Here is a 26,700-nt window from a genome sequence, read left to right as displayed (position 1 = left end):
CTGGGACTCTGAAGGGGTAACAATTTTTTTTTTTTTTTTTTTAGAGAGAACCTTAAACTGAACTTTACAGATATTGTTTCCCAAAAAATGGGAAACTTTTTAGTTGTGTATTCTACAGGACTTGACTTTATATTGGTAGGCTCTTTGGTGCTTTTTAAGATAATAATATTTCTGATAGTTTGAATGACTACATGGTTGTTAACATCTGTGCTCTGACAGCTAATTACTTTCTTTAGTTGTGGCAAGTTTACTGTGTTGCTCTTCAGTCTGTGTTCTGGTGGATGTTTATGCTATGCATTTACAGACAGTCCTATGGTATTTCAGTTTTTATTTTGATAAATTTAGAAGCTAAATTCTTACAGTTTCCTATAGTGAAGATGTTCCCTAGTCTTCCTGTTTCCTGAAAAAGCCTTTTCTTAACTTAGCTTCTGTTGTTCTTTCTTACATATGGGCAATTTATTCATGTTGATGCTTCAAGCAGATCTTGGTTAACGGAAGGGATAATTTACCATCTGAACAAAAAAATACTTCTTCCTTTTTCTTGGGTTCCTCTTGTTGATGCCAGTGCTGGTCTGATAGATCTAACTCCTTCTTCTGTCACTTTCAACTGATGACTCTGGTTTGTAGTTCTTCCTCCCAGTTATGTGATTGCATTTCAGACTAGATTTCATCTCTTTTGTATTACTCCTATACTCATAAGACACAGTGGTTTATAAATCCTTTCCACTGATAGTAATTTCTTTTTTGGATCTTTTCAGTGTTATGTGTCTGCAGTTTATGTCATGAATGTTATGATCCTTTTAAGAACATGTGAGAGCATTGCTGCTGCCCTGGCTGCTGCACTGAGCTGTGTGGAACCTTCTGGGCTATGGTGACTGCTGCATGCCTTGGGAGAACAGGAGTGTGTTTGGAGCTTTGCCTGAGGGCAGGGAAGAGCAGGCAAACAGAAACCAAATAGTAACAGCTGCCCCGATAATGAAATAACTGGCACAGAGATAGGAGTTGGTACAAACTTCTTTCTTGATAGCAAGGTTGTTCTAACCAGAAATTACATGGGTTAACCTAAATATGCTTAAACTTGCCAATTGCAGCAGACTTTGAGAGCAAGTAAAAAAATGAATTCTCTATCTGTTGAAAGCATGGTTGTGTTTTTCTGAATTTAGGGGGAAAAAAGGTCGTCTTTTAAATGGATCCAGGTCCTTCTTTTATTTTACCTAGGTAGGAAGTAATCTTAGATATTTTTAGATAATTTTACTCCCTCATGTGGCACAATGGTTTGTGGTGTTAAATTTGAGAATGAAACTTTGTTCTAAAATATCTCTCCAAGGGAGAGTTCTATTCTTGTGTTGGAAACAGTGTATATTTTCTTTTTTTTTTTTTTTTCCTCTTTCTGATGAGAAATTGTGTTGTTCTTCTATAATAATATTTTGGCAACACTGTAGACTTCTTTCATGGAAAATGCAAGTTAAGTAAGTGCAAATGTTGCCTTTTATCACTCTCTGAAGGCTTCTTATTCACATGCTTTGTGTATGGGTTACTAAACTCAATTAAATAAAAAAAAGTCACATACCTTCTCCAATATCTCTCCTTTTCTAGTGTGCCCTCTCCCCTTTCTTTTCCCTTGTTCCTGAATTTTCCTTTCATTTTTGAGAATTCTGAACTTATTACTGCTGCAGAGCCAGAGATAAGAGCCATCCTGCAAAAGCATAGGCAAGGGCTGGGACTGACCACACAGCCAGTGTTTTCACTTTGACTACGAGTAGTTTGTAGTGCTGAATTGAAAGACAGACAAATCCATTTTAGGGAGCTGACTTTTGAGGGTCCTGTCATGTAGAGGATATAAAATGAGCAGGAAAGTTTTGGAGTACTAGCTTTACTAGTTAGTACTAGTACTAACTGCAACTGTGCAGCAGTTTAAAAAAATCTTACCAGCTTTAGGATTATGAATAGATAGAAACATTTTTAAAATGCATAGATTCATCTATAAAATAATCTATAGAAGCATATGATGCCATATTAGCATACTAACACCAGTGGCAGCCCGTGGTCTTTGACATAGTTGGTTAAACTTTATTTAAACTTCATGGAGGACAGCTGAAATCTGGCAGTCTGTTGGATGCTGTGGAGATACGTCATCCTTGATCCTGCAAGAAACCTTTTCTTCATAGAGCTGTTGGGAAGACACCTAACAGCTGTGTACTGGGATGCCCTTCTTTATTGATTTCCTTCTTAAATCAGTGACTCACTCTAGTGATTGCTAGATCTTTTAAAGGATGGAACAGTCATTAAATCCAACTTCTAATTTGCATGATTTCTTCTAGATATTTGTCCTAGAGCTTTTAGCTGCCTATCTATAAGGTAAAGCATTTTTATGTTTAGATGCATGTCAGAGTGCGTGAGTGAGTTTGCCTATAGATTTGTTCAACCATTCAGTAAAGCAGATGGTTTAATGAAGTTTTAGGTATTGTAGCACAGTTTCTGACTTGTGTAGAACCAGGGTTATGCATACATATCTGACTGCTCCAAGATGGAACAGAAGAACAAGAGTTCAGTTCAGAACAAGAGGTCACAGGGTCATTCTCAAGTATGAGGGTGAAAACTCTGCTTTAGAAGTCTTGTACATTTGCCCTGTAACAGGGTTACAGCTTGGGGTTGCTTTCTCTTATTCTCTGTACATCCAGATGGATATGTATCTTATAACATAATGTCTCAATGGTGCTTATAACATAATGTCTCAATTTAGAGACAAGTTTAGGAGAAAACACTCTGGAACAAGTTGTTTCCCCTAAAAAGGGTTCCAACAATCCCTTTCCACCAATAGGAAATGTATACTAGTGGATGAAAGTGAAAAAGCCTTTTCCAATGGTTATTTGACAGAATTCCCACAAGGCACAGGAAAAAGGTAAATAAATGCTAAAGATAAAACTGTCAGACCTTACCTCCTCTCCCCCCTGCAGTGGAACAAAAACCCAGAATGCCAGGGAAAGAAGAAAAAACCAAAACACAAAAACCCACCACATGGTAGATAGAAGATAGTGGCTCCTCTCTCAGGGGAAAAAGCCCAGAAAACTGAACAGGAGATTCAAACAGCAGTTTGGGCAAATAGATGAGAAGTCTTTGATGTTGGTCCCTTCTTCACAGCAGATGAAGCAGGTGGGGCTGGTGTGCTCTCTCTCACCAGCTCTGCTTTTTCTGTAGGGCCAAGATGGAGCATCCCCTCTACTCCTGCTGGTCCTGACCAACTCCTGTCTTGCAGATCCCTTTTTCTCTGGTCTCACAATTAAACAAACCGTCCAGTTTATGAAAGAAAAGTTGTTGAAAGATTGCTACTGCAGCTTCTCCAAGGCAGGGAAAAGGGGAAAAAAACTTCTTGCCTGGGCTAACAAAAAAATCAAGCTAGCCAAGCAAAAAACCACTCCCTCAGCAGCCTGGGCACCTGGGGAGTGAGGCTTTGAAAAAAATCTGCCAAGGAGCCCAAGGTTCAACCCCCCATCCTGACCCCCACCTTAAACATACAACACCCATTTTTGGGCATAAAGCAGAGGGTCAGGGAATAGACTGTCATCATAAGACATGCAATTCTCAAGGTACTGTAGAATTAGTTTGGGCATCCCCTTCTCTTCCTTATCATCCATTAGTGTGTCCTTTGCATTATCATATGTGTTCTTGGTCTGTAGTTTTTATGGGGAAAACTCATCAGAGGCCAAGTTCCTGAAAAACAATACCAGCGAGGTTGCTCCTAGTTCTGCATACTCTGCCATAGAGATGGGTAAGATGGAAATTATTCATTTAGAGTTAAACTTCTTGACATATGCAAGGGGAGGTTTCTCTGAGTGTTCAGTACAGCCAGAGTTCTCTCATCAGCAGGGTAATCTCAGCTTGCCCCAGCTCAGAGAGCTTATACCAGGCCAGGAAAAGCAATAAATACAGCAGAGTATTCCTTCAACTTTTCCAATTGCCACTTGGGGTACTTAATTCTTCCTGCTTGTGTCTGTCACTGTTACTGGATCACTGCCATAAACAATGTGGACAACCCCATAAACATGAAATGTACAAAAGGATGGTAGTGATTGAGAAAAGGAAAGGATTATTAATGCTAAAGGCCATAGCTTCTTTACAGAAGCACACACATTCCAAAAAGGATTTTGGTACATGCAGCTTCCTTCCTCTGAACACTGTATGGGCTACTGCTAGAGCCTTGAGTAACTTTCAGTACAGCACTTCAGTAATGCTGAACTAGTGAAACCAGACTCTCTTCACTTGATCAAGCTGCTTCACAAATTTCTGCTCTCTCACATGTTGATCCAATCTGGTCTTTCTTTTCTGGCAACTTGATTTCCATCCTAATAATTGCAGCTTCACATACTTCAATTCCATGATAATTTTATGTGGTTCCTGGAACTTCTAAAGAAGGTAGCTTTGGTCTTCACTACTTCTGTAATACGGTTCTGTGAACCAATCCAGAGCATCATCAGTGTTGTCCAGTATCAGTCAACCTCAAAAGTATTTTTGAATTAAAGCCACTGGCAATTTATGTGAATCTCCTTGTAATGGAACATGGCAAAATGCTGCCTTTTCTGCTGAGGGTTCTTGGCTGGTCAAGAGCTGGACGATACTTCTCAATGTAAAACTTACTGTACATCTGTTGGAAATACAGTACAGCAGAGAGGAAACAGTTTAGGAGGTTCCTGAAGTGTGTGGAAGAGAATTTGCTCTAGAATTTGGTTACTAAGGACATCCCAGGGTTTCAATCTCATTGCTTTAGAAATCAATTTAAAAAAATACGGATTGGAGGGATTTTCCTCCCTTCTTCAAGCCCAAAGAGAACTTGTTGTTTTCCAGAATCTTTGTTACATAACACTCTGATTTCTTTTTGATCAGAAAGGTTGATAAAGAAGCTTCTTCAAACTTATCTAACTGCAGTGATTTTAAAACTATGAAACCATTGGCCCTCCTGTAAGTAAAGTAATTTTTCTATCAAGGTGTCCTGTCTTCTATCTTTGCAACAGGAAGGTTTTCTTACTTCCTTACCTGCTTCCCCTTTCTGAAACTGGGTGATTTCAGAAGAGACTGAGTCTTTACTTCACCACCACTCCTGCAGTGTAAGAATACTCTTGTTTAGTGATGTTTAAATTTGGTATTAACATCCCTAATTAAAAAATCAGTTGATAATATTGTGCTTTCTTCTCCTGTTCTGTAACATGAAATGTGTCCAGAAATTGAAGAGAAGTTTTATGGTTGCTGTTACTTCTGCTGGCAGAAAGGCTGTGATTTAGACCCTTACTGGCAGATATATATCATTTAAAAAAAAACAATCCTAGACCTTTACACCATCTTAAATCTCAGACTGTGTTTTCCTAACTCCTTTCAGCAAGTAGATAGTGCTTAAACCAAGAGGTTAGCTTGCTTTGTCTTTTTGTTTGCTTGAAATTGGATACTATGTCTGTAGAAGCTACCCCTGGGATATGCACATTTTGAACTTGGTTTTGCTCTTCCACACTGCCAGAACAGGATTATTTAGGAAGCAATCTGTTTGCATCTATTTTTGGACTAATCCAAGTAGCTAGACATTTCAAGATAAAAATTTTCTCATGGGATAACTGACTCTAAGGATGTGTCACGCAGTAACTTTGAACAAAATTTAGGAATGTCCTGCAGCGATCAACTTAAGCTCTGGCAGAAACATACAATAGTTGAGATCTGACTATTGCCACAAATTCATGTCATTTCAGCCTCAGTCTCTCATGACTTCAAAACCTTTCAGTTTGTGTTTAGTGGAGGCACTGTAAGTCCTACTATGAGGTCACCACAGTGAGAGTATGCATCGGACTATGTAGACGCCAAGCGGTACCTGAGCCAGCAATGTGGCTTTGTGGCAAGGCAGCAAATGGGATCCTGGGCTGCATTACACAAAGTGTCATCAGCTTAGGGATATGATCCTTCCTCTCTACTCAGCACTGCTGAGGCCACATCTGGAGTCCTGGTTCCACTTCTGCTCTCTCCAGTGCCTGAGAGTGACATATTGGGCATATTGGAGAGAGTCCAGCAAAGGGCTGATGACAATGAGGAAAGACTGAGAAGGCTGTCACTCTTCCACCTGGAGAAGGGAAGGCTTAGGGACACCTTGTGAATGTGCATGAATGCCTGAAGAGAGTGTGCAAAGAAGAGGGAACCAGGCTCTTTCAGTGGTGTTTGCTGACGGGACCAGAGATAGGGCCCACAAACTGAAACACGGGAGGTTCCCTCTGAGCACTAGGAAACACCTTTTTACTGCAAGTGTGACCGAATACTGACACAGGCTTCCCAAAAGAGGGGGGTGAATTCTCTCTCCTTAGGGATACTCAAAGGGTTTCTGGCCATGGTGGTGAACAACTGGCTCTAGGTAACTGTTTGAGCAGGGGGAGTTGGACCAGATGACCTCCAGAGATCATTCCCAACCTCAACTCCTCTGTGATTCTGTATGCTGAAAGGTTTTCTGTGTCTATATTTTAAACATCTTCATGTGTCTTTGGATGGGTTACTTTCCTTTAGGGTCCTTAGCTTCAGTATTTAGATTTGGAGTAACTAAAGGAAAGCTTTCCTACCTGTTTGTATAGAACTGTGGGGACTGCAAATATAAAAGATAGGAATTGAAATGTGATTCTACTTAGGCTTCTAAGGTTTTGACTTCCATTGGCACAACATGATAGTTTCTAGTTCTTGTATTGAAAAAGTGGTGAGGTCTCTGTTTACTTTACCGTTTTGATGGAAGCATTGCTCAGCTCCCTTGAGTCATCTTTTCAGTAAGCTTTTTATAAAACTTTCTATAAAACACATTCTATGTCTGATTGGTCTTATTACTGTTCTCTAAAACTTTTCCAGTTATAGTGCCTTCATTTGAGAAAAGGGCATGAGCATTGCACATGACACAGAGGGTGAAGGCAATCCTCCAATGGCCCAAATACTTTTTTTTTTTAATTTATTTTCTAATACATTTTAATGTTGGAATTTTTTTTTTACTACTATTAGTCATCAAGTTGATTTCTTTGTGGAGCTATCTGTTTCAACTATGTGATTTCTTTTGAATAGTAAACTCAGCATATGAAATGAGGATTGTTCTCTTTTGTGTATTGAGTTGCATAATTTATCTCTTCAGATGTTCTGTTTCATGTCCACAATTCCTTAAACCTTTAAAAAAATTTGGTTTCGTATTTTTCATCCTCCTGCTTTTGGGTACAATAGAAGTTTAAGTGAAATGTTAATACTTCCATTAGTATGGTAACTCTTTAACTCTCAACATTTTAAGTAACATCCACACTGTTATTTTGTTTGTTTTAAAGGAGAATATTAAAAAGTGAGCCACCTTATCCACAAGAAATGAGTGCTCTGTCTAAGGATATAATTCAGCGTCTTTTAATGAAAGACCCCAAGAAGAGGCTAGGTTGTGGTCCCACTGATGCTGATGAAATCAAACAGCATCCCTTTTTCCAGGTAAAGCAAACAACAAAACTCACCAGATCCCACTTATTCTGAATTAGTGCCTGTGAAATCAAAGTCTAAGGAAATTCTGTTGTTCTGTTAACAGAACAACTTAAGGACCTATTAGTTGCATGAATAATTGTATTGAAATTAGTAAAAATATCCTTGTGTTTGTATGTATGGATTTGGTGTGTATTAGAAGGGCATGCTAGGTTTTTAATATATTCTGTCTGTATCTATCAGTTACTTGAAGAAGCTAAAGGAAACACTGCTGAAATCAGATGGTTTAATGTAAAACACTGAAATTGTGTTGTCTGTTGGGTTTTTGTTTGAAAGGATTTTTTTTAAAGATTGGCACTAGAATTATTGTAAAAATTTTAATATTAATAAAATTCACCAAACTCTTCTATTTACCTTGGCCTAATTGAATCTTTAGTCTTGTACAGTAAATTTTAATTTTGTTCAGATTTCAGTGTATTAACATTTGCTTTCAAACCATGATGAAGATTGAATTTGCATACGATATCTGTATTAAATGTGGTTAAAATTGTGTGATTTCTTTGAAAAAACAAATAATGTATTTATGGTGCTTCTGAAGCTACATAGAGTTCTGAAGTTAAACAGAGTTAAGCTTCCTTAATTTACTGTGTTTTGGGAGATGCATTTTGCCATCATGTAACACTTTCTATTCTTTACTTGATTTCAGTTCCACTCCTTTACAGTAACAGGGCGGTTTGCTCATATCTGCTATTTCTATGCTTCCTCTTTCTAGTCATGCCTGCAAGTAAGAATTTGGAGGTTTATGCTCTCAGGGCTCTGAAAGCTGACATCAGTAATAAAGCATAGAAATTGGCAATGAAAACTAGAAGATGCTACATGCATGCGTTGTGGCTAATGAAAATATAAATATTGCTTATTCTGAAATAGAGGAAGAAATTCAGGGACCATCACGCTAATTGTTTGGCACATCTCTACTGTTAAATTATGTTGAATTTCTTTTTGGATTCTGTCTGCATACTAAGAGCTTTGGCTTTAACTAAACAAATTAGTAGAGCATAATTTGAATGTTTTTCATCAGCCTGTGGAAAATGGCAAAGGGAGTTAGACTGTGTGATGTGACAAGACTCTCTTTCCAATATCGTTCTGTAAAATTTTCATTTAATTAAATTTATTTTCCTATTTTTTTTGTTTAGAATATGAATTGGGAGGACTTAGCTGCCAAAAAAATACCAGCTCCATTTAAACCAGTAATCAGAGATGAATTGGATGTCAGTAATTTTGCAGAAGAGTTTACAGAAATGGATCCAACATACTCTCCTGCAGCAACCCCTCAGACTTCTGAAAGAATATTTCAGGTATTTTCAAAACTCAGTTTTTTAAAGAAAATTATTTTAAATTATTTTTTTAACAATTCCTAATGTGTAAATAACCTTTTTTTCACCTCCTGCCTATTAAGTTTTTGGAACTAATTGTTTACCTTCAAATCCCAGTTGCCAGGGCTTTTTGCTCAACAATTGCAAAATGAGAAAGGTGAAAACAGTCCTACTGCAAATATGAAAGTCCTTGTTTCTCCATTCCCAGCTGAATATCCTACTTGTTGGACTAAAGTCAGTCTGTTCTTTATTGGTTTTTCATACATTGAGTCTTGTCATCTTGACTCCATCAGCCTGAGCTGCCAGCTTTGACAAGAGCAATTTAGTTCACCCATTTCCACATTATATGCTAGTTGAAGTAATCCTTTGGAAAGTGGGAGCTGAAATTCCACGTTTTGTAGGAGCGCTGTAGTTACTCAGCTGATGTTTCCAGATGAGTACAAAGCTTTCCTTACCGTTCCTTCTGTGCTATTAAAGAATGATCCCTTCTTGACTACACAGTCTGGGTGTCAAATGGGCAGAAACAGCTCATGTGCAACCAACTTGGTACCAAAACTGCAGAGGTGAACAGCAGTTTGGATTGCCTTCTCTTTCCCCTTGTTGCACTTTGTTGTTTTTTATTGTCTGTTTTTGAGCAGCTTAATCCTCAGGGTAGAGGAATGTAGTGTCATATTTTGGGTCTTGTTAGATTCACAGTGACTGTAGCAAGCAGGTTATTTGTGTCTTAATAACATCTGATTCACCCTGCAGTGGTAGTCACAGCTGTTATTATGATACTCAAACTGGGCACATCATTGCCCACACACATTGATATAAATTTTATCCATTTAAAATTGTTCGATGCTTACATCACAATACAAACTATTTCATGCCTTTTCATGCCTTAACTTTAAGGTGTCATGGGAGGCTGGCTAGTTTGAAGTCCAAGCCTTTATCACTATTGTAAAGCAATTGTAGCTGAGCTAGATTAACATTAATTAGAATTCTTGTAGTATTATTGTTCTGTCTCTAACTGTGGAGGATCATATAACTAATTCCAGGAAGATGCTTATTCATATTGAACAGAGTAAGTCACAATTTCTCTATTATGGTACAAACATTCTGATTTATTGAAAAATTCTTCTGAATCTTCTGTTGTTTCATATGTATTATAGTAGTTTATGTGCAACAGTATCAAGCTGTACCCTTCTCTGATGTTTTAATTTCATAGGGATATTCTTTCGTTGCACCATCTATTTTGTTTAAACGCAATGCAGCTACAGTAGATCCCTTCCAGTTTTATGTGGGGGATGAGAGACCTGGAATGACAACTATTGCCAGAAGTGCTATGTTGAAGGTAATAATAATATCAAGACTTAAATTAATTTGGTTAAATTAAAACTGTGTGTAACTTCCCAAGCAGCAATCATAAGCTAGACTATGGATTACAAAATAGTCATCATTCATTTATTAACTCTCTGTAATGTCTCCTCAGTTGATTCAAGCATCTGATGATCCATCACATCTTGCATGTGATACTATTAAGAAATGGTTGAAGTTTAATCTGAAAAATGAGATGATTGTCTAGTTTTCCAGAAGTATAGTAATAATAATAATAATATTAATAATAATAATGACTCCTGATAGTTCTTATTCAGCCAAACACTGTAGATATTTCTGAAGCTACTTTATTATATAATAATTCCATCTATGTTATATTTACCCAAAAGAGCATATAGTTGTGTGAAGCCTTTTAAGAGCACATGCTATTGTGATGTCCTCAAATGAGTACATAGTTTTGTGGGTAAATGTATGTATGACCACCTTTGATCCTGTTTGTCTGAATATTTTGTATCTTCAGTTGTTATAGTAGTAATGATTTATTTAGTGATTGTTTGTTTAATGTAACATAAGCTTTACTCTTTGATTGTTAGAATAATGTATATGCATTTTATTCAGTAAAATTTGATTATATTTTAATAAAAAGAGAGCTCTTTTGCAGTTTTAAATATAGATGAAAAATTCTCATGAAATTTTACTCTTTGTCTTTGACTGTGTATACTAAAAGTATTCTGCAAAACTAAATACAGACAGTTTCCTAACAGGACTCTCCATTTTATCATCATTATGAACTGGATCTGAAAGAGAAACCATTGGGAGAAGGAAGTTTTTCCATTTGTCGAAAATGCTTACACAAGAAAACTAGCCAAGAGTATGCAGTAAAAATAATTAGCAAAAGGTATAAATATTCTATAAGACAATAAAAATATTTTCTTTGCTTACTGTCGCCCATCGAGTACAATAATGTTCACTACATTTTTGAAAGTGGAAAAGTAGCTTTAAAATTATTTCCTGTTCTATGAATCTACAGAAGCTTATTGTAACCTTTTGACCTTTAAAAGATTCTGAGAGTCTTTTGAAATATAATGTTATTCTAGTTGGGACACAAGAAGAAACCTAGAGAGTACTTTTGTGATTCCTAGTTGTATTCCATCATTATTTCACCTAATTTTGCTCCTAACAAATAAAGGTATGAGGTTCTTTTATCTTGACACTTAGGTGAACTGAATGTAGGCTTAAGCTAGCTCCCTCTCTTTAGCAGCCCAACTGATTGCCTAGGATACTGCTTTTAGGAATAGTCTGCAGTGTGGGTTGCCTCAGATCTAAGTGTGTGTGTATGTGTATAAAATGGAATTAGACTATGGAATTGTAAGTTGTATCTTGTTTCCTGGATGTTCTGAAGAGAACACCACAATGGAAGCAGCTGACTAGCTTTGTACACGGGTACCATCTGGTTCTCTTCCAGAATGGATTTCTCTGAGTTTCTGCTCAGAGAAGAATAAAGAGAAGGGATTCTTTGAGTAGCAGATGGATTTTTGCCTTCATTTTGCAGAGTTCATTAGTAAGTACATCCCTAGTGTGTTGCAGAATGCTGGCAGGAGAGTAGAAATGTTCTGCCATCAGAGTGATAGTTCAGTGATCTCTTGCCCAAGACATTTGGCTGTACCTCTGTTTTTCCAGACTCTAGAAGAAGCTGTCTGCCAGACCAAAATGTCTGTCATTTCATCATATACTTTTTGAATAGGACATGTTCAAGAACAAGAAGCTGAAGTGTAGGTGTCTGAGTTAGTTTTCTGGAGTCTGCTGAATTAATGGAAACCTGCCTAAAACTGTCTTGCACTAGAAGTGGGATTCAGTAACTTAAACATAGACATCTACATAGGGCCATTTTAGCATCTGTTGGTGTCTTCTCTGTCCTCTGGTTCCCATCAGTCTTGTGACTGCTACCTTTTTGTAGATGTCTTCATGGCTGATGTCATCTTCCAGGCTCTTCTTCCTATGCTTAGGCCACTGAATCCTACTCTAGGTATGTATGTTACAGTGAACTAGTTCACCCTATAAGATGGATTCATGGGAATTTCACTCATTATAATGAGACCCTAAGTGGTGTGTGGTAGACACCTACATTGGGTATTTTAGTGTGGAGATCTCTTCCATGTGTCTACACTCAGAAGTTTTTTCTGTGGTACCAGCAGAGCTGTAGGTTAGTGCTCCCATCTCATTTTGACATAATGTGCATTTTGTTTCTGGATTACTGAGCAGACCAGTATTGACTTTTCCCCTGGAACTTAAGTTCTAGAAATTATGTCCCTGAATTATATTACTCATGATATTTTTTTTGCTATTTTTCCTTCATCTTGGTGGTTCAGGCTAAATGAAGCTAAAATCGCTGTATACAGAGATTTAGGAAATTTTTTTTAGGATTGCAGGGTGTGAGCAGACTCAGCATGTTTGTACAGTATTTAGAGTTAGCAGTAAACCCACACTCTGAACAGTTGGCCAAAACCCAACTCGAATTAGAATCTGTAAGTAATATTGCTCTGAGGATCATGCCACTAAATCTTACTAAAAGGAAAAGTATAATAAATTTATAGGAACTTCTTTGCCTTAAAGTCATTCTTTCACTCCTACTGGGCAAACATGCCCAAAAAGGGAATCTTACATCTAGGGAAACCTTTTCATGGTACTTGAGGTGAAAGCTCAGATGAACAGTTCCTCTGCCTTTTTAATAGGGCTGGGCCTGCCCCCAGCCAACATTTTTAGGTATCTCTGTATGTCTGACCACTGAAACAAAGTAAACTTGCTTGAGTTACTGTTTCAGAGTATCCCATTTGTTTCTCTCAAGGTTGCTTACAATCTGAGATGGTAACTATTTACAGAGAGCAAATATTCAGAAAAGTCCGCATACAAATTTCAAAGATTTGTGCTCATGATGCTGAACCTTTTTCATCTGTTTCCAAGATCTGCTTCCTTCTGATAGTAGTTTAGGGGGAAAGACTGTGAGCCAGGTTTTTTAATTCCTTAAAGGACTAGAAGTCACTTTCAGTTAAAAAATTTCAGCAGCAGAGATGCAGGTGGAACAGCATAGTTTGCTTGTTGATTATATGAAGCCTAGAGAAATACAGAATTCTCTTGCACAGAATTCTCACTGTAGTTCTCATTCTAATTAGGAAAAAAAAGCAACCAGAAATAAAGAAAATATGTGGTGAAAGATTCTCTCTGTATCTGTTGCCTGTAAAGCCATTCTCTAGATCATTACAGGATTTGCCTTTCTCAGAGAGTTTTGGCAGAAATTTTCAGGTATTATTTGCCAAAAGTAAATCAGTATATTTAACTAGCAGAAAAAAATGTTCTGCTCTGTCACCATTCATGTAGTTTTTATAACACTCACCATTTTCACTTTTTATGGCTATAGATTTCAGTACTTGAAAGGGAATTTATGCAATGAGTTTTCTCTGGAAATAGTCTCTTATCTCTTCCATTTCAGATTTTTATAATGCTCTGTTTAGGGGTTTTTTTGAATAACACATTTCATATATAGATGACGTTACTCTTTTTCTAGTAAAGTTCATAGTTTCTATATCATTTTGGAAGTACTTGTCCCCATTAAGAATGGAAAAAAGATTGGGCCAAGTTAAAGGTGAACTAACAAATATTGGTAGTAAAAGAGGTGAAGTCAAATTGCTCTGGACTAAGGGCATGGTTTGTTTTAGATTGAAACTATTCTGTATCACATCCGCTTTTGCTGTAGGAAGTTGCAGTTGCATTAAAAACATTGTTTGAATTGGGTGTGGGTTTTTTAATGGACTAAATTGCAGGATTATGAGGAGAGGTTTTTCTCCACTTAATTTTAATATGCATTTAATTGTTTTCAAGTGGTTGTAATAGTAAAAAAATATGGATTGCAAACAGTTAAAAAATAACACTTGGAATGTGCAATTTGCTCAGTAAAATTGGTACAAGATGACTGCTCAATTTTTCCAGAATGGAAGCCAACACCCAGAGAGAAATAACAGCTCTGAGGCTCTGCGAGGGACATCCGAATGTAGTGAAGTTACATGAAGTTTTTCATGACCAGGTATTTTGAAGAAACTGTAATCAACACCTTCCAAACGTACTGCCATATGTTTTCCAAGAGCTTTTGGGACTTAAGCATTCTGTAACTGTTGAGGCAACTTTTTTCCTAGGGCTTTTTTCTAGTCAGTATAGAAAACGAAGCAGAAATTGTGCATTCTAACAATGTTGCAGTTACTCTAGCAAATCAGAACAGTATGCGAAAAAATTAGAGGCTTGAATTCTGTTCATTGTTCTGTTTTGTCCTTGTTTGCCATCATACAATGTGTTCACGGCCCAATTTCTGTATCTATGATACTGAAATGTGATATCACCTTTCCCCCAGAATCATTATAAATCTTACAACAGTATTTGTGAATTAATATTAGAAATGTTGTATATGAATATTATATATCTAGTATCTTTTCCTACACATTAGCAACTTAATGGAGATAATCAAATAAGTTGCCAGATTACCAAATGCAAAAGTAGAGCTTCTATTTGAAAATCCATTAAGATCAGTTTACTTAGATACCTTAACTGTCTTTTTCCTTTTATGGAATACAGACTCTACAGCATGGAATAAACAATAATTTGATTTGAATTGGAAGCTGGCCCTGGTTTGAGCTAGGGTTTTGGACCAGATGTCCTGTATAGCTCCCTTCCAACCTAGACTACTCTGTTGTTCTGTGTTGGTCAATAGATTTTGTAGTGGAACAAGTGGTCTCTTACCTCTCCACATATCCCACTCTGTCTCCCTCCTGCTATTTGTACTGGGACCAGCAGAGAGCTCATGTAGAGCACCTCAGAATTTACTGAGAGGATAGAGTGTCTGTACTGTAATTTTTAATGACCCTTTTTTTTTTACATATATGCACAGTATGAGTGTACATGTGTAGAACAGGACATTTCTTTCAGTTTCCTTTGAGTAAAATGAATTGCTAAATCTAAAAAAATGGTTCTCCAGACTGCTGTGCCACTGAATAGGCTGCTCTCGACCAACCAACCCACTGTATTTTTAGCTACTTTTGGTAGCTCCCAGGTGTTACCTTTCAGATTACTTGTGCACAATATTCTGGAGACCAAAACTGGAAGAAATTTTCTAGTTTTGACCTTTCTGCAGTTTGTCTTAATAAAAAGAAGTTCCAGTTTTTAACTTGCTCTGATATCAGTCTGTTCAAATTCCATATTAGTATTCCAACCATATAATATTGGGCTGCAGTCTGTTGGTGAGCCAGAAGTTTTGTGTGAGTTTTTCTGAAGTTTTTCTAGTGAAAAAAGTCTTTTTATCCTTTTTAACTTCCCTGTCAGATATTCCCAAGGCATAAAGAAAATTTGCAGGAGAGGAGATCATTCAAGCACTACTGTATACCTTGGTTGTTCTAAGAAGTGTTACTATTTTCTGTCCACATAGCTCTGCTTCTGTTCTTTGGTATACAAAGTGTGCACCTTCTTGACTATTGCTTTGAATTCCATTTTTTGGCCACTTCCCAGAACTTTTTTGCTGTGCTTGCAAATACTACTTTTGTTACTGTCATTCAGGGGAGGGAAGGGCTAGAAGCCATGGCATGCCCACATCCATTGCCTTTTGAGAATGCTGACTTTACTTCCTTGTTCTGAGAAGTCTGCTGTTTGTTTAATGGCAAGATATTTGAATTGCAGTTGAGTGTGTGCCAATGTTGTCTAAGCCCCTGCTTATTTATTGCCTTCTAAAAATTCGTTGCTTTTTTTAATTTAAAAAATGCTCTTTAAATTTTGGGAAGATATCTATTGTAATTCTAATTATGGAGTACTTTTGGCTACTACTCTGTAGGGGATAAAATCACAAGTTCTAGATATTTTTTTTATTTCAGAGGTTAAGTTTCAGGGTGCTTTTAAAGGATTTTGTAACATTTAAGTCCTTAGGCATTTTAATAGATACATATCCTTATATCAGAACATGCTTAAGCAGCAAAAGTTTAACTTTTTCCAGCTTTACTTGTTAAACTAAGTAAAGCTTTTTCATCTCCCTACAGACGTGTACATTTAGCTGATGGCATTGCATTTTTGTTAATAAATATGGGTGCACATGGGAACACATTCTTCAGTCTCAACAAGACTGATGGGAAAAATGCCATCTGAGATTTGGTGCCTTTTTTTTTGGTCTTCCAAATTACTACAAGCAGCAGTTCTAGTTCTTCAAACATTGAGAACCTGTCAGAATGACACCTAACTCCTGAGTGAATGTTGGTTTGGAATGTTAAATTTCTAACATGCTGTATTTTTACTGTTTCAGCTTCACACATTCCTGGTAATGGAATTGCTGAAGGGAGGAGAATTGCTTGAACGTATTCAGAAGAAGAAACATTTCAGTGAGACGGAAGCCAGTCACATTATGCGCAGACTTGTTTCAGCAGTGAGCCATATGCATGATGTGGGAGTAGTCCACAGAGATCTGAAACCTGAGGTATAGTGACTTGTGTGTGTGTATGTATATATATATATATGTATATGTTTAGAAAATAGTTTATTAAATGTCTGGAAGGTGATGTATCTCTGTTTCTCCAGCCTTTGTTACAGAGTTTTCTACTTCTGTATTTTTAATTAGATGTTACTTAAACTCTGTACTTTTACTTAACAAATTCTGTAGATATTTTTCTGTTCATAGGTAAAAGTAACTGTAAGCAATCTCTACTCTTAACTTGTTCAAACTTGTTCAACTTTGTCTATATAGGGACATTTTTCACTAGCATGTATTTATTGTGTGAAACAGTTCATAAGCAGAACTAGGTTGCTTGGGTATTTTGCCTGTACATTTCCAACTTTTGTTTGATCATAATTTCCTTAGTAGGGCTTCTTTTCCAGTTAAGTACAAAATGAGCACTAAGAGAGATTGTGATGTGAGTTCAGTAGTTTCCCAAAGGAAAAAATGTATTAATATCTATTTTTCAGTAACTGTTTTCTGATATTTTTGTTGTGCAGCAGCATCATGGCTTCTAGACCATTCAGTTTACTATTATAAGATTGACCACTGACTTTGTTCTGTTTCCTGGAGCCAGTTTTTTCTTGGATGCTTTTGCCAGCAATGAGTTGGGATGTATGTTTTCTCAGCCTGAAAATAGTGTAGATTAATGTTGGTTCATCCAGTAAGTATGTTAATTGTAGGGTGATGACAGCCATCATACCCCAGGAAGTAGCTGTTCCTTTTGTAGCTGGAGTTAAAAAATAATCCACCATTCCTACTGAACATACTTTCTGTGATATGAAAGGCTTGGTATTTTATAATAATTCCAATTCAACTGGCAAAGAAGTCTTCTAGGTGTTGCTAGTTGTTTATGAAAGCCAATCCAAAGTGTATGAGTTTAAAAGAAGCTCTGTCTTGGGCTCCTGTTGTAAGTAAACCATTACATAGGGACTATTTTGAAATTCTAATGTGTGAGTTGTAAAAATCATTAGAGAAACTTTTTCCAAGAGCCACATCACCAGGGTAAGAAAACCATTTTTGAAACAAGTAATAATTAAAAGGATGAAACCAACACCACTTTCTCTCTTCTATTCTTATCATCTTAGTCTTACTTCCACTTTGAATATAAGGCACAGTGAAGCAAAGCTTCAGCTGTAAGGTAAATTAGGCAGTCTTCAATTCTACATTATGTTCAAGAACAGAAGTCTGGGAAGTCAAGTAATGAAGGGTTAGCAAACAGCTTGCAGAATCCATTGCCTCCACAAAGTTGGACTTAAGCTGCTTGTCTCCTTCCTGCCTGTGTTGAAAGTTACTATTTTAGGTTCTGACATGAACTTAGTATGGGATATGCAAGTTTCCCAGTATAGATATGGTTAGTGCATTTCTCTGTAAAAAGATATATAGGAAATTCTTCTTCCTTTTCTAAAAAGTCCAGTCAGATTTTTTTTGCTGCTCAGCTTTGCAATCTAATGTGCTACTGATAATTATTTTTTTTTAAATATGGCTGGTTAAATGTAACTAAGAGTGAGACTTTGAATTTCATGGACTGGAAGGCTTCTGTTTATCAGTACTAATTAGATCACATATGTTGGTCTACAAAACAGAGGAAAAGTACTGGGTAGAAAATAGAGAATTCATAGGAATAAAGAGTTTGTGTAGCATATGTGACCATATTTGGAGCTTCTCAGTTGAGAATTTGAGGACTGTTTCTGTGATCATTGATCTGTGAACTGAGTTCTGAAGGTATTACAACAAAATATAAGAAGTGTGTGAGGATGTTGTTTATATATCCTAAAATAAATGTGAAATACAGCTGTAAATATTTGGGGGATGGGAGAGTTCTGAAACACACTTTATTTGCCTCATTAACAGAAATACCTGAACCCAGTGTAGGATACTTGGACTGTACCATTCTTTCCATGCATAACCAATTTAATTTTTATCATAAGAAAGGTCTTTTTAAACCAATGTTATTAATTCTTTATTTACTTGTAGACTATATAACATGACCATAGAAAAAAGGCTATTATTATATTAATCACTTATCCTTGTATGAATATTTTGGCTGAAATTAGGCTCTCTGTAGATCCATTTACACAACAATTAAAAACTGACTTCTCTGAATGTGCATTGAACTATATCAGCAGTACAGAAAGCAAAAATACTAAAATACTGTTTTGTAGCAGCTATTTTCTTTTGTCCATAATGAATGGTCTCATGTTCTCCTTATTGATCTGCTGGCAGTCTAGCAATCATTTTTACCCTTGTTAATGAGTTTGAAATTAATTACTTTGTGTGACTCATTCACCTTTTGTATTACAAGGTTAGATAAGACTATAGGATTTATAATATTGAGATTTTTTCTAGCATTCATAAATTGAGTAATAAGGCAGTATCAAAATGATGGTCTTCTCTCAGAAGATGAAGGGAAGAGTAGAATTAGCTTATGATTCATCTTGGCCTCAGTTTTTCTGTGACTTGGCTTCCCTCTTGTATCTTTCTTGGCAAATACAAATACTCAGGGCAGAAAAAGGAAGCAGATTGCCTTATAATTTCCAAACTGATAACAGCTTGTCTGTCCTCAAGTCCAAAGTGCCACATTCCAGTGTGTAAAGCTGGAATTCTCAGGGACTACTGTACTAATGTCTCTGCCTTGGTGTAAGGAGTAGGTTTGTGGTGGGACTGTTACCTTCAGTGCTTGAATGCTGTCAGTCCCAGGTTTCTGTCAGAACACATATCCATCCATACTGGCTTTGCCACCCCTGCCAGACAGCTCTCAGTGAAACCTCTGAGCTGTTGGTGCACTTCTTAACACCACTTCATACCAAGGTGCACCTTTTTATCACCATCCTCCTCTTTCAAATGACTCTGGTGCATTGTTGCCCTCATGACAATGCTGTGGTACCACTTGAGTACCAAAAACTGTTCAGTCACAAGACAGAAGGAGCAGTGGGAATCCCCCACACAAGAAAGCTGTTGTTCACAACATGCCAAAAGGAAGTGGAAGCTTAAGAAAATTTGCTTTTGTCTGAGGAAAAAGGCAATTCTCCCATCTCCAAATGTGTTGATGTCTTGGGTTTTTTTTCTTGTCAAAGTTCCCAGAATTCTCTTCTCTGCTGTTCTGTGCCATGTATCCATTTTCATTAGTAATCTCAGAACTGCCCTGACTTGCAGATATGCAGGGGCAGGTAAACACGTCACATTTCTTACAATCCAGAGTATTGTTATTTCTGTTTTTCTCTTCACTCAGTGTCTCACAGTTCACCTTTCCTCTAGATAATGGAAAATTTTCTGAAGTGATAGATGTAGCAAAATAATTTTAACTAGTTTTGTACCCAGTGCTAATATTGGTTTTTGTCTTTGCTTTTCAGAATTTACTATTTACAGATGAAACTGATAATTCAGAAATAAAAATAATTGATTTTGGCTTTGCTCGTTTAAAACCACCTGATAATCAGCCTCTTAAGACTCCGTGTTTTACCCTTCATTATGCGGCCCCAGAGCTCTTGAATCACAATGGTTATGATGAGTCTTGTGATCTGTGGAGTTTGGGGGTCATTTTGGTAAGTGATTGAGGTTTTTAACTGTAATTTTATTGCATGTATTTCTTTTTTGTTAAAATGCAAGGGACTTGAGATGATTTCATACATAAATTGGTACATGCTGAATTCAAGGGAGGTGAAAGTACTATTGCACAAATAATATGTTCCAAAGACAGATCTTTTCCAGGAGCAGAATTTTTTTAGCAAGTAGGAAATAAAATTTAGCATTTTTGGGAATGGAAAAATTACTTGATACAGTCAGCTTCTCAAAAAGATATATGCTTCTTAGGGGATTTTACAGGCATCCATATAATCTTCTGGCACTTTCAATTCAGAGAAGGAATCAACCTGTATTCTGATTTACAGAAAATTAGTTTCATTTGATATAAATGGCGTAGAAATATATTTTGTTCACGGCTTCCTGGAATAGATGAATGTTTTTTCTAACAAGGACTCCAGAGAAAGTCTTTTATATTTAAATATTGAAATATTCGATAGCCTTAAAGTTATGTTTAGGCCAAGTTTTATTGTGTAGCATTGGTGATGCAAACAACAGCCCTTCATATTTAACAGCAGAGTTGCCTATAAATACCCTGTGTTTCCTAAGGCTGCTTTTGTTCTTGTGGCAGTACACGATGCTGTCAGGGCAGGTACCATTTCAGTCTCAAGACAGAAGTTTAACATGTACCAGTGCGTTGGAAATTATGAAGAAAATAAAAAAAGGAGAATTTTCCTTTGAAGGAGAGGCTTGGAAAAATGTTTCTGAAGAGGCTAAAGAGCTAATTCGAGGTATGTATTTACAAGTATTTAAGGTACATTGTTTTTATTTAAAAAGTAGAATTTGGAGAACCAAATTCTACAATATCTGGATGCTCCGAAGTGTCTCACCTGACAGAGCAATATGCACAGCTTGAGCTGTGTACTGACCTCTGATACAAGCATTGAGTGGCCATGGACACCTCAGTATGTATTACAAATTGCTTGTACACCTAGCAGAGTTTTCTAATGTGGTAATGCTGATAAGATTAGTGGGGTTACAAGGAACTGAAGAGCTCCAGAAAAATTGAACTCACTCTTATAACATGTTTAAAAGCAGAGCTTTTTATTATGTTGTTTTTGCTTTTCTAAAAAACCAAAACAACTTATGAGATACATAAAAGTCTTAAAAGATGAGCTTTTGTAGAGAATGAATTTATTACTATTTCTTTTCTGTTGGCTATTTTTTAATTCCTGTAAAAAGACTGCTTACTGTATTTCTGAGCTACTTTATTGACCATTGCTGTGCTTTGGTTCCCTTAAGCTTTAGAGCATCTAATTATGTTTTCATCATGAGCTAGACACCTACTTAATGCTACTTAGATGGAGTTCTGAATTTCTGTAGAAGCAGACTTGTAAGGAATTTTTCTGCCAAAAATGTAGGGATTTCCAGATAAAGACTTGAGTAAATTATGCAGGGAACCTGAGGCTTACTCTTTTGAACTTTATCCTAGACAGGTTGTAAGTGAAGGAATAATTTGGTAGTTCTGAGTTTCTGTGAAGAGATATGTCAGTTATCAAACAGTTAAATACAATTTTTTGCCTTTAAGATTCTTCTGGAAAGGATGATAGTATAACATTGTGTAAGCCTTATCTAGGATAAATATTGGCATGCCTAGGATAAATATTGACATTAGTTACTTATCAGAGCAATGCATGAGATTTTATTAAGAAATATTTGCATTTTCTATTGACCAAAGATAAATAGCTGACAGTTTCAAAGAATGTAATGTGTTTCTATTAGGACTTCTCACAGTGGATCCAAACAAAAGGATTAAAATGTCCAGCCTGAGATACAACGAGTGGCTTCAGGATGGCAGCCAGCTCTCATCTAACCCTCTAATGACACCTGATAACTTAGGCTCTTCAGGAGCTGCAGTGCACACATATGTCAAAGCCACTTTCCATGTAAGTTCTGAGAAATTGTTTGTCATGTGCTATGTTTTGTAATGTGTCATCTGGATTTGTGTGTTTTCTCTTAACTATACATATGTCTCCTTATAATTCAGTATATCCTTATAGCTTGATTTTTTTTTTTTCTCAATAACATTTCCTCATAACATCTCTGATGGAGTACATAAAAATAGGAATGATGAAGCAAGCATAAATTTCTTGGAGGCATTTATTTCCATGAGGAATTGGACATTGAGTGCTGTTCTGGAAACAGCAATTAAAAGTATTCTATGTCTTAGAGAAATCTATTAAAAGGTCTTCAAACTTTTATTTAAATAAAACCAAAATTTTATATTTAACCTAAGTAACGGTTTGACATCTGCCATTAGGGTTACTAAATTGAGGTAGAATTTCTGGAATTTATGTAGTTCCTGTTTTTTATATTATGGGTGCATGTTTAGTGGACTTGCTTGTCTACTATTGTATATTTATTAAAATCATTTGAACTGCAACTGTATTTTACAAACATGGTGTTGATTCTCATGATACCCTCTACAGAGAATAAATCAAAATTGAGCAGATCTATGCTGAAATGCTTGTGGGTGCTTTTTAGGAAGGAGAGAAGAACAAAGTAATTGTTTCTTAGAGAGATCCTGACAAGCAACATGATTTGGGCTGAAAGAAAAATTGTAATTTAGCAGTCCTCTCTGAAAATGTAGTGTTAAATAGGTTAAGGCTAAGTAAAAAATACTTCTAAACTAAAAAGAGCAAGGAGAGGAAGATGCCAATCAATAATGTTATGTTTTGGCTCTTATGTACCTGTAAAGGCTGGTAAAGTCATTGTTACAGCTACAATAGGAATTAGTCAAAAAATTACATTTTATCTTGTGATGTACCGTGGACCATTCACAGTAAGTGATAAAATGTGTTAAATATCTTGAAAAACTTAGAATTGCCTTTTATTTTGAAACAGGCCTTTAACAAGTACAAAAGGGAAGGATTTTGTCTCCAGAATGTGGACAAGGCACCTCTTGCAAAAAGAAGGAAAATGAAAAAAACAAGTACAAGCACAGAGACACGTAGCAGCTCCAGTGAAAGTTCCCATTCTTCTTCCTCTCATTCTCATGGTAAAACTACCCCCACAAAGACATTGCAGCCCACAAACCCTACAGACAGCAATAACCCAGAAACCATCTTCCAGTTCTCCGACTGAGCAGCAGAATGTCCCGTCTTGAGGAGTTAAATGGTTACAGACTTGGCAGTACCTGTATTGTCTTCTCCTGCCCTTCCTCCTGTGGCTTACAGGCTGCCACAGGAAGACTTCTGTTGCTTTAGAAATGTATTTTAGTCCTACCTTTTTAGCTCTGTATTTCCATACATTTCCTTCTAGCGTTGTATGGTATCACTGGATCTAGTGTAATACTGTTATACAGCCAACATTGTATTCTCTGAGGGCTACGTTACTGGTGTGCAGCCGAGCTTCAGGTAAGTAGCTGTGCTGCTCATGGTACTGCTTGGAAGAAGACTGTTCCTCAGTGTCACAGTCTTCCTCCCAGTTCCTTCCCTACTGCTCAAAGAAAGGAAAGCTCTGTAACATCTTTAGAACTTCGGGATCTTCTGCTCCTACCCAGCTCTGTGAAGAATATTGTAGAATTTGATTCTTCGTGCATGTAAACAATCATTGGTACAATGCGCCAAAGCAGTATAGTACTCTAAAGCCTTTTAAATTTATGGTTATGATCTGTCCCATTTATTTGAATTTTAAGATCAAAATGAAGCACTATGGAACTCCTGCTTTGTTTAAAAAATATCTTGTTCTAAACAACTGAGAATAGAAGTCTTAGATTTTTTTTTTAATTTATTTATTTTTTTAAACACTTCTAGGGTAAAAGATAAGGTGATATGTCTATTACTGTGATACAATAAAAGAACTTTTATTTTTTGAAGTTATTAGCTTCTAAAAGATTTTAAAGATTCTAAAATGTAATGCTATAAGAGAAAATTAAATTTCATATTTGATTCTTTGGAAAATGGCCACGTGTTAAAATACCTATTTCAAGATTTAATTATAATTTATATTTTCTTTTTATAATTACACAATAATTTAAAAATACTAAGATTTTTTAAAGATGAGAAAACTCCAGTTTCAGCATTTGTTATTATAGGGTCCATAAAAATGCATACCAAGTTATTTGAATTTTGCATTGTACAAATATGGCAGTCTAACAGTGACTGTAAAATATTAGAATATATATGTTTTATTTTTTTGCACTTTATAACATCCAAAGGAGATGTTTTGGAATAAAGTGCACTCAGATCTCTCTTCCTACAAGGTGCTGAGCACTGTTTTATGGGCTGAATGACTTGAAATCCACCATATTTGGTGGTTGTGGTCATAGTGAAGGAGAATTCTGTACTTTGCAGGAGTGAATCCCTGTATATTACCCACTGTTTTCATTCCTTACTGTAAAATGCAAAGCTCTTTCTATCTTGCTTTTACATTGTATATAACAAATACTAGACCTGGGCACCTTGTGTAGTGTAGATGTTAACAACTTATGCACTGGGAATACTAAAGGGAAATTATATTGAACACTGTGCTTCACGACTTGTTCACTGTGGTGTTCTACAGTGAAGTATTTCCTACTGTGATAGTATAGTATGTACATAACTGTTTGGAATCATAAATGTGACTTAGAGAAACATCAGCATAAACTTTTAAATCAGTATATTTTATAAATTTGTGGAGAGCTCTTTTATAGCTTGTATTCTCAATGACTAGGGGTAACTTAAGTGCTAAAAATGACTCCAGTTTTGCAAATACTTACATGTGTAAGTTTCCACTGAAGTCAGAGAGGCTCCTTGTCATATGCCTAAATTTGTGTGATGGAAGACTAATTGACTAGAGGATTTTGTTAACAGCTGTCTCTATCCTAAAGTAACCTTAATCCAAACCCTATGCAAAAAAAAAAGGTTATAAAAATTGTTTATATCAGTGATTTTATTTATAGAATTATATCATATATCAGTATTGACAAATACAATAAATCCATGTTTACAGGGATTGTGTGTATCAAAACATGGCTTTGAAGCCCAACATGTTTGTTCTGTGTTTCTTTAATATTAATAATGGCATTCTGAGGTTTTGGAATTGCTCATGTGAAATAGTTTACTACTTTCTTGATGTGAATGTCAACAGTAATTGCAGCATTAATTTCAGGTTGATGTGAATATTGAGATTTGCACTGTTTATGTAGAAGTAGTATATTTAAAGATCAGTCTATGTGCTAATAACACAACCAATTTTAAGTGGCCTATGTTAAAGTATTGAAAAATAATTGTCAGTGTAATATATTCAGGTTTGCTTTCTGAATGCTCTCTTTGGAAGTAATCTCAATAGTGAACATAGCTCATTTGTAAAAGAATACTTTTTCTCTCCCAAATAAACTTGCTGTAAATACAACAAACAATCCACCATTCATACTCGTTACGCAGACAGTATAAGTGAATTGGGAGATTGGAGAACAGGTTGCTTATCAAGTTTGCACTTTGAGGAGTTCGTGGAACTTGTCTTCAGGATGAGGACAACAAAAAGCAATTTCAGTCTGATTTCATTTAAGTGTAATGAACTGTTGGATACCAGGTGGATTTGGAATATTGTGACCCAGCTGAAAGAACTTAAACGTTAGGAACACGGGATATTAGGAAATGTTGTTTCCCTGTTGGAAAATTTAAACTGTTTCTTGACAAACTGATGAAACAACAAGAATGTTTGCACAAGATACTAAATGCTAGAGATAATGGCTGTCTTGTCAATCTTTTTTTCTGCACAGGTTTTGAGAGACTGTTGTGAGACAAAAAGTTATTAGAATACATCAGTTGTATCAAAGGCAACTTTTATAGCTGAATATTTCTGTGTCCTCTTTGTGCTCTCACGGTAGTTGTTTAATAAAAATTGAAACCCGGGGTATTTCTTTTGGGCAGGGCTAAGTACATTTAGGTGTCACCTTGTATTTGCTTTGAACCAGTTGCCCAGGGTAGCTGAAATGTTTGACTGCCTGCTGCCTCCAGGTGACAGAGCTCTCGAGGAAGTGGATTTGACGCTTCTGAAGTGTCTGAATTTTTAGATTAGCATTACATAAACAACTGCTGATGTACATACACATTGATACATTGAAACTTGAGTTGCAAACTAGGCAGCTCAAGATTAGGTTTACTTCTTGTTCTAATGTCCCTGCAGGAGAGTATTTACTCTTGGCAGAACAATGTTTTAATCTGTTGACCAGCCTGGAACTCAAGGTCTTATAAAGACCCGTGGGCCATGTTTTTCTTACTCAGACCACTGTTTCAAATTTAAAGTGTACAAGTTAATCTTCATTAGTACTACAAATACTTTATATTGTCTTGGTGAAGAGATGCTACACTGTGAATTATGTGTATACTCAGATTAAGTTTTCTTCACAGTGCTGCTATGCCTCAATCAGCTTTAATGTCTGGTAATGAATCTGTCTGCTGTCAGAAATACAATGATGTCAGTGATGTTGTAGGCAGATTTGTGTGAAAAGTCAAATTTCTTATGAGT

The 26,700-nt window shown here is 36.3% G+C and overlaps 1 protein-coding gene across 2 annotated transcripts in view; it reads left to right on the top strand.

Moving 5' to 3' along the window:
* RPS6KA5 (ribosomal protein S6 kinase A5) overlaps positions 1–26,113 on the top strand; it is a 67,275-nt gene extending 41,162 nt beyond the window's left edge. For both annotated transcript variants that reach the window (XM_058025633.1, XM_058025634.1), the window contains 10 exons: positions 7,320–7,470; positions 8,652–8,813; positions 10,042–10,167; positions 10,916–11,049; positions 14,136–14,229; positions 16,480–16,650; positions 20,019–20,210; positions 20,819–20,978; positions 21,970–22,133; positions 23,092–26,113. In XM_058025633.1, the coding sequence (XP_057881616.1) occupies positions 7,320–7,470; positions 8,652–8,813; positions 10,042–10,167; positions 10,916–11,049; positions 14,136–14,229; positions 16,480–16,650; positions 20,019–20,210; positions 20,819–20,978; positions 21,970–22,133; positions 23,092–23,331 (1,594 nt within the window). In that variant the 3' untranslated portion in view covers positions 23,332–26,113. The remainder of the gene's footprint in view (positions 1–7,319; positions 7,471–8,651; positions 8,814–10,041; positions 10,168–10,915; positions 11,050–14,135; positions 14,230–16,479; positions 16,651–20,018; positions 20,211–20,818; positions 20,979–21,969; positions 22,134–23,091) is intronic.
* The last annotated feature ends 587 nt before the right edge of the window (positions 26,114–26,700 follow it).

The sequence above is a fragment of the Melospiza georgiana genome, chromosome 6 (genome assembly GCF_028018845.1).
Source record: "Melospiza georgiana isolate bMelGeo1 chromosome 6, bMelGeo1.pri, whole genome shotgun sequence".
NCBI lineage: Eukaryota > Metazoa > Chordata > Aves > Passeriformes > Passerellidae > Melospiza > Melospiza georgiana.
This window is presented reverse-complemented; position numbering and strand designations above follow the sequence as displayed.